The sequence below is a fragment of the Geospiza fortis genome, unplaced genomic scaffold (genome assembly GCF_000277835.1).
Source record: "Geospiza fortis unplaced genomic scaffold, GeoFor_1.0 scaffold286, whole genome shotgun sequence".
Lineage (NCBI taxonomy): Eukaryota > Metazoa > Chordata > Aves > Passeriformes > Thraupidae > Geospiza > Geospiza fortis.
The window spans coordinates 819,979-833,068 of record NW_005054444.1 but is presented as its reverse complement, the minus strand read 5'-3'; the positions used below and the strand labels follow the sequence as shown (position 1 = coordinate 833,068).

Here is a 13,090-nt window from a genome sequence, read left to right as displayed (position 1 = left end):
CAGAGTCCAAACTTCCTTTCAGTTCTTCTCACAACAGTGGTATATAAGACCCTTACCTTCTGTACAAACTAAGGAGTTTTGAGTCTTTTCCCTTCTGATTCCTTCAGGCTGCAAGGAGATGGAAAGAAAAGACACTTGCAGTGGATGAGACAAAAGCATGCAGAAGAAATTCAGTGTCAACATGCCACCCCTTTCCCCAACCTCCTATGTCACCAAACAAGTGGATTGAAGCAACAGTTTACAAGTTCATGGATGATGTGGCTGCCCCTGAAAGGGAGATCACATCAGATGGAGCCCCTCATTTCCAGTTTCTCCTCTGCATGAGGGAGACATGCCAACACTCACTGATCCTCATGGAAGAGGACATCCGATGGGAGTGGACTTGGTCTTAGATTGAGCAGCCAGACCCTGTCCCAGACAAATGAAGGTGGAGCAATACCAGGAGTTCTTTAGAGAACCTGAAAAACTTTTCCTTGCTTTTGGTACTTCCGCTGTGTTTTAGTTTCCTCGGGAAAAGGAATGCAGGACAAACAGTAAGAGATGCCAGAAGTACCTCAACCAGCAGTGTTCTGATTTGGGTGTCCCTGTAGGCAATACTGATGTTCCTGGGAGATTTGTCTCCACAAGCTTCATCATCCTTGGTCTCTGCAGTAATGCTGAACACCACATTACCTTAAATAGCAGTAAAAAACAAAAAAAAAAGGAAAGAAATGGACCTCTGCCATGCAGGATGATAGACAAAGTAAGACATTTCATCTGATTAATAAGATGAAGTAGTTCAACATAATGCATGGTCAGTCACTCTAGGTGAGACATATGGGAAGAGAACTGGTCTCTAAAAATGGCAATGATAAAGACACTGAAGCTGTGGAGAAGCTTTTTAACCCAGAGATCTGGAAAGAACAGTGGTAGGCCAAGTTCTCTGGGTTGGAAAAGGATTAAGTTTTTTCAGGTAAGATATAAATTAGTATCAATCTTGGAACATAAAAACAAGTAGATTCAAAACACTTACCAATTTTTTGGGGGAAAATATTCCAGACATAGGTCTTTCTTTGCTTGGCACATACACATCCATCATCCTCTGGGGAGAAGAGTTTGGCTTGATAATCAAGGGAATCTGACAGTGAGACATTAATCTGAGAACAGAAGGAGTAGGGCAATGGGATGAGGGTTTTGTACCATATTGCAAATTGTGCTTTAATGTTAGAGGGGGTGAGGCACTCTCTGCTTACATCTGGAGTTAAGTGTAGGGCAGATTTAAGGCCTTGGATGATGACGATGTTTGATTAATCATCTATCAGATGTAACCAGAGCAGTTTTCCTTCTTGCTTCTCTCAACAGTCTCACTGTTAACACAGGATGTTAAGCATCCTATGCACACCTGATTCTTAAGGAAAAGGCCCCAGTGAAACCATTGATGGCTTGCATATCTGTGGATGGTGAATGATACTCTGCAAAGCACTTGCCTCCTTTCTCTATGGATCTTGATACAGTTGCTCTACAGATCTGGCCTAGTACAGCTCACAAGATCTCCCTTTGCTCTGTACTGTTTGTTCTGAGAGGACAAATCCAGTCAGGATATTTGTTGTCAGCTAGAACCAGCAGTACCTCAATCAAGAGCAGGTCCAGCCACCTGCACCAATCATTTTGCTGCAGCTTCTTTGGAGATGGGATAAGGTCTAGGAATGTGGGAGAAGTACACACCTTAATGCAGTGGTCCAGGTAGTTGAAGACAGTGGCTCTAAGCAGGAAATCTTCTCCTCGTACGATGGAGTATGGCAAGGTCAAGTCAACAAAGAAAGGCTGCAAGGCTGTCAGGGTGGCAGGCGCAGACATGCCAAATCCAGCCAACCCATCCACACAGAAAGCACTGGCTTTCCATTTGGTGATGGTGTCAGGGATGGTGTATGAGATGCTGGCTTTTCCAGTAGAGCTGGTGGGAATGGAGAAAGGATGAAAGCTTTAGAAAGGGTAAATTTCAGATAACTTGCTTCTCAGTATATGCAAAAAGTTTTGAGAACCGGAACTTCCCCTCTTCTGTCTGCAGAAATCCCACATACAATCCCTGGAATTTATCACTAAAATTTGAGAAAATTTTAACCATTTAAATGTTCCTCTGCCCATCATATCCTTGAGTTTGGAAAGACAACTCAGAATTCTTGTTCTACAAATCTGTATTTTAAATAAACATGTCCTTCTGAGGAAGGGAATATGACTCATGATACACACATTGTGGCAACAGGTGTCTTTAGGGACATCTTTGAAATTAGATCATGGAAAAGAGATGGGCGGATGGGCAGCTGATGACTGAAAAAATAGGTCTTCTGGGCCAAAAAGAAAGAAGAGTTGGCAAGGGATTGCCACCTTGCAGGACATCAGAGAACATATTTAGTAATTCCTAAAGCAAGGCAAAGATATGAAACAAGCAGTACTCACTTAATTGGAACTATATCCCAAATCCAAGCTTCAGGAAAGAATTCTCGAATAGTCTCAAGGATGAGTGCCCTCTCTCGTTCCTCCCTAGCAGCTTCAGCTGGTAAGAGTTAATGAGAATTTAGTAAAGCCTGGTTCATATAATGGAGATGCCCAGAAAGGACAGGTTTGAATGTGCATGGGCCAGTATGAGGGACAATAAGTGTTTTACCATTACCTTCTGACTGAGAATATATAATATTCATATATACACATATGCCACACCAATATTATTAAATGTTGCTAATATATCCCTCAGTTAGGTATAACCTGGTGTCAAAGGAAAAAGAAAAAATTGCTTGAAGTGTTTTGGCCTCTCATGAGCATGAGACCTAGGGCTAGAACTCAGAACACTTGAGTCTTAGCTCTGATTACTGTTCACATTTTCTCATAGTCTTGTCCAGCTAGCTCTGGTCGGAAGGGAATCAATGCCAACAGTGCTAGTTTTGTGTGACACTGCCAATTGCCAACAATTCCCAGCATGAAACTGGAGATGAATCAGAAGGGTAGACCTGAAAGACTCTTTTGGGCATTGGCCATTAACTATCTCATTCAATGCCAGGCCAATATTTAATATCAAAACCAAAGTGGTTAATGAGTACTGTCCATGTGTGTATAACAAGAATACCTCTTCCTTTAAGGAGAAAGGTAAAATCTCTTTCCTGTCCTCTGTGTTACCTGATGATTTGACATGGTGTGCAGAAGCCACGTGCCCTGCATTCACTACGTATGGTTGACGTCTTACAGTCTCACCAGTGCACACAACTGGCTGTCGAACCTTCGAGTTGGTAAAAAATTTAATTCCCATATCCTGTAAAAAAACACATTTTAGTGTTAGCCGTAACCACATTGTAGCTGAGATTTGTTCCATTCTTCCCTCTTTCCCATTACTGTGTTTCCAGCGCAGAGGTGCCCAGAGACATGTATGCAGAGTCTGTTGGGAGCTTTGTGTGTGCTGGAAAATCACAGCAGGCACCAGAATCAATTGAGAATAGAGGTCTAAGAGGAGAGTTTGTCATGTATGAGTTTTACTAATATAAAGATATATTTTACTAATATAAAAATATTCTGTTTGCAGAATCTAACACTACATAAGCAGAAACTCACTAAAGCATATTTGAGTAATGTACAGGACATTTACCCTGAGGAATTGATACACATCTGGGCCTAATCCAGACATTACAGGTGTGTAATACAAGCCTTTGTGAAAGATGTGGTCAGATGAGACACAGGGCTCTTTGGAGTCGTCTTCTAGATTGAACCCATGGAAGACGTAGCCTTGAAAGTCTTGTAGGGGATGCAGGCTATATACCTGTGAGGTGTAAGGCAACAGGAACTGTGAGTATGTAAACATCAACTTTACTAGCACCATCAAATACTGCAAATTGCCAAAACTGAGATGACAGCCTGTTTGAAACCATGCCCTGTTTCCTGGACTGAGAAATGGCTGAATGGCTGGGATCAGAGGGCTGTGATCAATGGCACAAAGTCTAGCTGGAGGCCAGCAACCAGTGATGTACAACGGGGTACTCCAGTACTGGGTCTAATCTTGCTCAACATCTTCCTTGATGATCTGGATGTTGCAGCAAGGGTCTACCCTCAGCAAGTTTGCTGATGGCATAGAACTGGGAGTTGTGGCAGATATGCTGGAGGGTTGTGCTGCCAGAGACCAGTCACGGGTTAAACTAAATACCAGATGAAAGAGGATTTACAGTACACAGGAAACAAAATCTGTTTATTGCCTACTAAAGATGGCTTATGACCAGTACATGCCAGAAGCTGTAAAGCTCTAACTCAGTCTAATGATCTCAAGTGGAGACAGACTGTAATGGAGGAGGAAGAAGCAGTGGAAGAAGACAAGGCATTTGGCAGCTTACCATTTCCATGGACAGCTCTGTCTCCGGCTTCAGGAGCAGCACACTCTGATCCACTGCCCTCACAGCACAGAAGGAGTGGGCAGCAGCTTCAATGACCAAACTGACATTGGAAGCTGGGTGCAGCTGCTTTTCAGAGAATTCCAAGTGGACCTGAAATTCATCAAACAGATGCTGGCATGACTGCCCCATGCTGCTGGGGCTGCTCTGACTGTGTGTGTGAGTGGAGGGCAAGAAGGACAGTGGAAGGATTTTCTGTTAAAGCACAGAAGATGTGCCTGGAGGAGAATGTCTGGTCTCCACTGTAGCTGTTGGCCAGGTCTCTGTTATAACAGGGACTTAGGCAATAAGCAGATTTAGATTCTTGTGATAGTTTAAATGAAGCCTATCTCAAGTGATTTATAACAAAGTGTGATTCTTCTGCTGTCATTATCAAACCAAATGGAACCTTATTATGACTTGACTACATACACTAATCCCTACAGTGAGCAAATCATATTTTTGCTACGTCCCTGGCCAATGTTAGCAAATGTATAAAAGAGATTTTGAGTCTATTTGGAACAAAATCTGTTTCACATTTGTTTTAGATAAGAGGAAAAAAATAGGAGGGGCAACTAGAAACATTTTGTTTCATTTCACTTGGTTTGTCCTGTTCTACAGTTTCATGCATTTTAGCTTTTGGGAGCTAAAGATTAGAAAAATATTACTGATGAAATCTGAGTTTATAATGATGAATGAAAATGTACCATAAAAAAAAAAAGAAGAAGAAATACTTAAACCCCAGACTACTATTTTGGCTTTCTTTTCTGTGTGTATTTAGTTCTGCTAAACCTAAATTGCATTTTTCAACAAAAAAGAGTAAAAAATCAGATTGAATGATGAAGTGGGATAAGTCTAAAGTGTGTTCACTCTGTTGAAGAATAGAAAGTCTAAAAACGGAATCAAACAGAAGTAGAGTTTAAGCGAGGCAAGAACAATTTGGGATTTATGTGGGTATCCTGAAAAGTTTCTAATGTTAAAGGAAGATATGTCTTCTGACAATAAGGCGAGGAGGTAGTGGTAGAGGAAAGATATAAGGCCAAAGAGAAAAGAGAGAAATAAAAGGAGTAATGTAGAGAGAAGGGGAAGGAAACAAGAAACAAAACTGGAAATCTCTTGTGAATGCATACACAAAGAATTTGTATTTATCTGACAGCAGGTAAGGCTTGCTATATCTTAGTGCCTCTCACCTTGTGTTTGAAACACTTCTCAACTGGCAATTGAACACTGTCTGCCACCAGCTCCTTGTCAGGGTGTAAGGTGTACACCAGCAACCGAAGGACTGGAGCCATTTTCTCACTGACCACAAGGGGAATGGTGAAAGTGCCGTTTTGGCCTGTTAGAAGAAATAAAGGCATCGATAAGGAAGGAATATCAAAGATTTACTGCAATAGTAGCCAAACTCAACAGGTCTGTAACTTTACCAGTCAGTGGAGCAATCTGAATATGATAAACTGAACAATTTTCCAGGAGGTGACAGGCCTGGATTTAATCCAGATGGTCTCAGATTTATTGCAGATTTGAACACGTGGCCATATTCAGATAGGACCCTAAAGCAGACACTCTGTGTTCCCTATGTCACCCTTTGGGAAGATCTTTAGAGAACACTATTTGACTAATATAAAATTCAGTAATTGCTGGACTAAACCTGACTTTATAGTGATCTTAGTGTAGTGCTACTGTCATGCACACAAGCATGGGTGGAGAGAGATGCAGCCCTTCCTATTGCTGCCATATTCAATCATCTGGGTGTTTGGTTGTTTCTTTGTTTGTTTTAATGCAAAAATATGGATTGGCAACTTAACTTACCAGCTTGGATATTAACTTTAATTTCCCCTGTAAGGACAATCTTGCCTTTTGCCATGCCCTGTGCAGAGAATATCACGACATGTATGAGTTGGCAGAAGTTGGAGGGAGAAAGCAGCAATCAGGTTCATTATGCATGGACAGGACAATCTACAATGAGATGATCTCAAATGCTTAAACATAAGCCTTAGGGCATGCTGAATATTCCCACTGCTGCTGCTGGGGACCTTGTTGCTGGTCACAAAGCAGAAGCAAAAGGAAGGGAAAAGAGGGACAGAGAATACCATGAAGATGACTCACTGCTGTAATTTCCTGTGGACGGATTGCCAGAGAGCTGCCCAGTAAAGGCCTTTCTGCAAACCAGCCCACAACCTCATACTCACCACATAGTAGAAGTTCGTGGTGTTGATTCTCTTGTATCCTTCTGTGTTTAAGACATAGTGCACAGTGATCATCCTCTTCTGCCCACATTTCAGATCTTTCCACACGGGCTCAATCCTCATAAAACTGCCAGTCCAAGAGTAGAAGCGCTGGACGGAGAGAGAAGCTTCTGGGTAGTAAGGCTCTATCCAGCCTTCATAGTGGCAGTGGTCACTGGTTTTATAAACTGCCTGAGCAGGAGAGGGAGTGGGGAAGAAAAGGAAAACAAACATATATCACTAGGGAAGTTGTCATGACACTCTGGCATCAGAATGATTAGTTCACATAGTGCATATAGATAAGAACTGCATCTAAATCAAAACTGGTAAGGAAAGAGCAGCCCTACAGCAAGCCATTGCATTGCAACAACTCAGATGTTTTCCTCACTCCTCTTATAGCAGATTTTGAGAGCTCTACACAAAGAAGAAAGATGAAGAAAGCATATTTTTATTACTAGAATTAAAGCCTAATCCCATCTTTTCTTGGATTCGGTTTGAGAGCAGCCATCTCTCTCTTTGTCTCTATTCAGCCTTGTTTTGTACTCACTTTCAGACTGATCTCTGGATCAAGCATTTCGGATGTGTCAATACTAAACTCAGCAGCACCATTATGATCCGTGGTAAAGTTGTCTGTATTCCTGTTATTGACAAATAGCTGAATAACCTCATTGGAAATTGGAGAGTTGTCTTTGTCAACCAGCTTGATCTGTAAAAGGGAATGTGAAACATGTTGAATGTTTTTCTGTATGTAGATACTGATATTTTGCACTACTTTGCTCTCCAAACAGCAGAATTACTTTTTCATCTTCCTTCAAAGCAATACTTGATGACCGAAATTTCTGTCTTTGCTTTCTGGCAACTATCTGAGCTACCTTATGAGGTTTGGAGCCGGAGCTTCCTCAGCATCTGCCCCACTATTGATAATGTCCTCTTCTGGAGCAAGAACTTTAATGAATCATCTCTTTCCTGATCAGTCCCTTCTGACTATACATTTCCAGTTTAAAAATATATTTTCATTTCTCCCTCCCTTTTTTTCCTTCCTTAGTCTTGAGAGTCTGCTGCTGCTATTTGCAGCGTCTGAAAAACTTTTATCCACATCTTTGCTTTAAACATTTTTCTGATTCTGTCTACACCGTCTCTGCTGTTTATGTGTTAAACAAATAACAGATCACGTTAAATAAATTCTATGTTGCTAGAAATGAGCATTCATTTTGATTTTTTTAAAGAAAAAGAACAGAGTGGGAATGTAAACCAAATAAGAAAGTTATATAGACTTTACAGAGGGGAAAAAACCCACCCTCGAAAGACAATCTCGTCTCCTTTCAGTGTTACTGGTCCTCCTTATTTTTTCCTCATTGGCAAAAAATGAACCAAAGGAGAGAGATTTATCCCTCCTCTTTAAACAACTGACAGAGTTATGTGGGTATTGTCACGAAACAAAATAATGAAAAACCTTTCTGAGACAGAAACTCTTGTTATTTCCTTGATTTTTTGTGTGCTCTAAATTCCTTTCCCTCTTTATTCCCTCATCCACCAGCGTTTCTATTAATGTCTGGCTGGCATGTGATGGTCAGCTCTGAAGGGAGAGGCAGTGATTTATAGCAAGCTTAAAATGCAAGTTAGAGAAATGCTAGCTAATGAATTGTCCTGATTTCAAGTGTTTCTGGCAGAATCAAACTCAGAATAAACTATTAGTCTTCAGCATTCAGAATTACCAGCAGGGCATTGTACGTAAGGAAAGAAGACTGGGGAGAACAACCCACCCCAAACAGTCCCCTAGATGTTGCCATCATTGTTGTTATGTGATTGCCTGTCAGTCATCTTCAACACAAGCCCTCCAAGCTCTTGCTTACCTGTCCAAAGTAAGGAATTCCTCTTCTATAGTGGCGATCCATGTTCTCAAAGTGTATGGTGCTCATTACCCGAGTTATGGAAATAACCTGAGCAGCTGTAAATTGCAGGCCTGGAAGACATGCCCAGAGTCAAGAGAAGATACAGTTTGTCCTGCACAGAACATCACCAGAGTTTGCCTGGAGATGGTCACTGTGCTTGTAAAAACAACCTTCCTCAGGGAGACATTCTTGTACTCAGCAAGCAGAGGCTATCCCCTACTCTCCTTCTTCACCACACCATTTTTGCTGTTTCTGCCTGCCTGGAGGGGATTACCTGTTCCTTTCTCTGTCACAGTGGCTTTCACGTCAAGGCTCCTCATGTAACCAGTGCGATGTAACTCAAAGATGTTGGAGCTGAAGACGTGGGAGAGGCAGCCATCTGTCTCCAGCTGGACAGGGAAGAAAACAAATCCGCTTGTCAAGGATCATAGCTTGCAAAGGGTGTTGACAATACACAGGATCCTTCTTTAGTGAGTGAAGCCTTTTCTCAGTACTTTCAACATGATTTATACATGTTTATGGGAAACTGAGTCATGATGAAGAAGCATGTCAATTCTTCAGGCCTGCAGGAGGCCAAGAAGAGAAATGAGGTGCCCCGAGCTCCTAGTCAGTCATACCGCAAAGAGATGAGTAGGGTGAAGAGAAACATCAAAGAGAGAAAGCAAAGTGTGGTGAGCAAAGGGAGAGAAACAAGAACACAGAAGAGAGGACAAGCATGAAGAGGAATAATAATTATGTGTCATACATTTTTGGTAAATGATTGACAAACTGGGCTTTTCTTGCACCTCCCGTATGAATCAAAATCCCTGCACACACTGAGCTTGACTTTCCCTTCAATAGGCTGGCCATAGGTGTACCTAGGGGAAGAAGAAATATGATCTGATGAGGTCTATGAGCTAATGCTTGAAAAACAATCTTAAGCTAATGTGTGCAGGAATAGATTCAGGACAGCAGTGATTCACAGGTTTTTCCTAACTCTCCTGCTTTAACAAAATAGAAAATATAACTCAGAAATCAAAATTAATTCTTTTTCGCATCTAAATCTATGAAACAAAGCTACACTTTGAATGCAAATCAAATACCTTTATAAGCATAATGAACAGATGTGGCTAGTGACCAAATTAAGACAGTTGTCTCCAATCTTTAGCTTAAACTGGAGTTCCAGGCTCACTGAAATCAAAGCAAAACTCCTCATATCTGCTAGAGGATTGGGATTTCAAATCTGGATTCCAAATTACAAGATCTTTCTGAAGCAAGGTCTTTCTGAAGGACGAAGCTTGGAGGTGGAGTTAGACAGCTGGAACCATAATATGCCTGCTAGAATTTAATGCTGCTCTGCTTTATGAAGGTGTCCCTCTGAAGTGGCATGTTGGGAGTGGACACATCCTACTTTACCAGGGAACCTCTCAAAAGATTTACCTACCTTGTACAGCGCCATGTGGAACCGAATACTTATACAATAAAATGACATGAGTGCACAAATAAATGAAAGCTCCAAAGACCAAGTCAACCCTCACCAACCTCTTCTGGGGCCCTACATATTTTGGCTTCTTCTCTAAGCCCTGGCTCTTTACCCAGTCCTTGGGAATTTCTTCCACTTCAGCACATTTCCTAACAACTCTGCACTTGGTACTTACAACCCACAGACTTTCACTGTGAACTCCGAGTCCAGGACTGTGAGGCTTTCTGGTGCCGTGACTGTGACATCAAACTTTGGCAACACTAGGATAAAGAGCAAAAATAAAAAACCCAACACTGGCATATTGTAAATTTGCAGACCCTTATAAGATGAAATCAAAAAGGATATATCTTACTGTTGGTAATAGAGGGAATGGGATCTTAGAACCCGGGTGGCAAAATGATTAAGAACTGGCCTGATCTGCAAAGGCTTACTGAAGCATTTCTGCAACAATTAGAAGAGAAGACAGGACTTCTGAAATGAATCCTGTGATGTCTAGATGCCTTGCAGAGTTTTGGCAAAGAAAGTTCTTGGACATAGCTGGGAAAAATTTAGTTTGTCTCACTGAAAATTGCAATCAATGTGCTGATTTCTTGTGCAGATTATTTTGCTGGCTAAGTGGGTGAAAAATTGTAAATTTTTTAGTCTCCCCAGTTCTTAATGTCAATTAATTGAAGCTGCATTTGCCAGGAAGCTGTTTGAAGTTTTAGCAGTCAAAAGGTTGCTTGATACGGGCTCATCTCTAATAATGTTTCCTACACTGAATTAAAAAAAAAAAAGGTGGCATTTACCATATTCCTCCACATGGAATGAGTGATTTGTTCTATCTCCTGACTTCTTTGCTACAATAATTTTGTAGTTCCCCAGGACAGGCTCTTCAGTGAGTGGGAATTCTAGCTGAACAATGTTCATCTCCGACTTCACATTTTGCCACTGCAAGATCCTGTTGCCCCTTGGATCCTGAAGAAAAAAAGAATACAGATTCAGAGGTTTTTTGTCTTGGAAATCTTTTGCTTCTAACACACAAAAGCAGCAATAAGGAAGAAAACAGAGCAGGTTGCTTTAATGCACTGGAGAAGCTGCTTAATACACATGCATCGCGTTAAATTGCGCCTTTGTACTCTGATTATTTATGTTATTATTAATGTTGTTAGACTCTCATCTATTGTTCCCAATTTAGGCATTCTCTGCCAGCCTACTTATTAGTCTCAATCATCAGGGAAAGTTGCACAATACTGCTCTTTCCTGCTCTTTAGTATATGTTGCTCTAGATTTGTGTCAAGAGGGGAGAGAAAGAAAATCTTCTTTGTGCTTTCCCTTCAGCCAAGTTTATCCCACACAAATCTTGGCCTTTAGCAACCCCAGCTTTTTTTTCAGCTGCCAGAAGAAGGAAGGAAAACTTTCTTCTGCATTCACTGGGGTGGCATTTTCCTCTCAGTATATGTTATGCTAGCTAGATTAAAGAAAACTCATTCACACCATTTCCTTGGCTCTTTACAACCATGGCTGGAAGAAAAACATGTGGAGGGCTCAAAAGATGTATGTTCTCACTGCTAAGAAAATAAAGTCCCCTGACTTTACAGTGTAACATGAAAACTTGTAAGTATGCTGTCTAGACATGAATAGCAATTCTTTTAAAAATCACCAGAAAATGCCACGAAAGTACTGACATAGTTAGTAGTTGTATTCACAACCTATATTTGTTCATAGTTTTAAGCAGCACTAGAGTTTCAAAAATATATATCCCAAAATAAGTTCAGCAAACTGGGGGAAGGGGAGAAGAATCAAAGGCAGAGACAAGAACACTACAAATTTTGACTGCTAGAATGATTATAGGTGTGCTTTCCATGTCAACCTCACAAAGCATCCTTGTTTTGTGTTAAGGAGTTTCTGTTAATTTCTGCTGTTGTACTGAGCAGCGAGATTTGTCTGTGTATGGACACATTCAATATAGGAAATTCATATAAGGACATGTGCCCAGAGTAATGCAGTACAAAGACAAAAATTTCTTACCTGAATTGCAATCAAGGGGTACTGAAAGAGGAAAAAACAGAATGGAAGAAGATATTAGGTGGCTGATCAAACACAAATTGTTTTTCCTCAGGATTGTGAGAAGTATATAACCAATATTCAGTATAATACCATTCATCAGAGGTCCTCATCTCTTATTTTAATCAGTTTAACAGCAATTTCACTTCAATAAGAAGCTTGCATAAAGGAGAGAGATGAAATGAGAATGTTAGGACAGTTTCTGATCATACTGGTTTTAGTGCAATCTCAGAGTGTATGAGTGAGCAGAGTTACAGAAGTGCACACAAAACATGATTTGGGCTTCTTATTAGCACCAGCTCTTTTGCTACCACTGTGCTGTCTTCTGCATTACAAGTGCAGGAAAGGAGGCCAGTGAAGACCCTTTCATTAATTTCCTTAAGACTATGATCATGAAGAGGGACTGCTGACAGTGAAAATAATACATCTGAGGACATAAATAATTGTGGCAGCAATTTCTCTTTCATTTCCCCCATTTCTAAAATAGGCAAAGTGCCAGGTGGATGATTTACTGATGCCTGCAAGCAGCATTTGCTGAACTGTAAGAGCAGGAGACTGAACCGTGGCCTTTCTGGTCAGAGCTAAGATAATGTCTGTGGCAACAAAGTGGAGAGGGTTTGAGCCTCTTTCCCAGTGATAACAGAAGGTATTGTGTCAGGAATTCAAACTGCTGCACACTTGCCTTCTTCCCTGTGACTCTAATGAAAGTCTGGATCACAAAATGTGCTTAGGAAATCAGGTTAATTCTTTGGCATTTAGTCTCTGCAACATCCCATTTTATCCACAGCAATCCTCTATGTAAAATTTGAGAAGAAGTCGTCTCCCAGCAATTTTAAATACAGGGGAGTATTACTGGTCACTCACCTTCTCCTGAACAGGTTTAAAATTTAAATCCAGGGCAACAACACGAAACCTCACTGGAAAAGCAAGAAACAGGGTGTTAGCATTGACCCTAGTTTGTTTGGCTGAGCATGATGTTTTGCATTCATTAGTACTCCCAGTTTCACAGATCTTCCAACAGTCCTGCTTGCACAGGATGCACATAATAAAATGCATCTGAAGGTAGAAGAGCCCTACACG

The 13,090-nt window shown here is 41.0% G+C and overlaps 1 protein-coding gene across 1 annotated transcript in view; it reads right to left on the bottom strand.

The window, feature by feature from the left end:
* Positions 1-13,090, bottom strand: part of LOC102038972 (ovostatin-like) — a 25,305-nt gene that overhangs the window by 9,972 nt on the left and 2,243 nt on the right. Inside the window, exons 4-22 of the mRNA XM_005427420.2 lie at positions 12,875-12,927; positions 11,975-11,995; positions 10,753-10,921; positions 10,140-10,224; positions 9,248-9,359; positions 8,777-8,891; positions 8,464-8,573; positions 7,158-7,316; positions 6,575-6,802; positions 6,195-6,252; positions 5,576-5,721; positions 4,350-4,499; positions 3,614-3,784; positions 3,151-3,283; positions 2,437-2,533; positions 1,705-1,933; positions 1,013-1,136; positions 554-672; positions 57-108 (exon numbers count right to left, since the gene is read on the bottom strand). Coding sequence (XP_005427477.2) covers positions 57-108; positions 554-672; positions 1,013-1,136; positions 1,705-1,933; positions 2,437-2,533; positions 3,151-3,283; positions 3,614-3,784; positions 4,350-4,499; positions 5,576-5,721; positions 6,195-6,252; positions 6,575-6,802; positions 7,158-7,316; positions 8,464-8,573; positions 8,777-8,891; positions 9,248-9,359; positions 10,140-10,224; positions 10,753-10,921; positions 11,975-11,995; positions 12,875-12,927 — 2,331 coding nt within the window. The remainder of the gene's footprint in view (positions 1-56; positions 109-553; positions 673-1,012; positions 1,137-1,704; positions 1,934-2,436; positions 2,534-3,150; positions 3,284-3,613; positions 3,785-4,349; positions 4,500-5,575; positions 5,722-6,194; positions 6,253-6,574; positions 6,803-7,157; positions 7,317-8,463; positions 8,574-8,776; positions 8,892-9,247; positions 9,360-10,139; positions 10,225-10,752; positions 10,922-11,974; positions 11,996-12,874; positions 12,928-13,090) is intronic.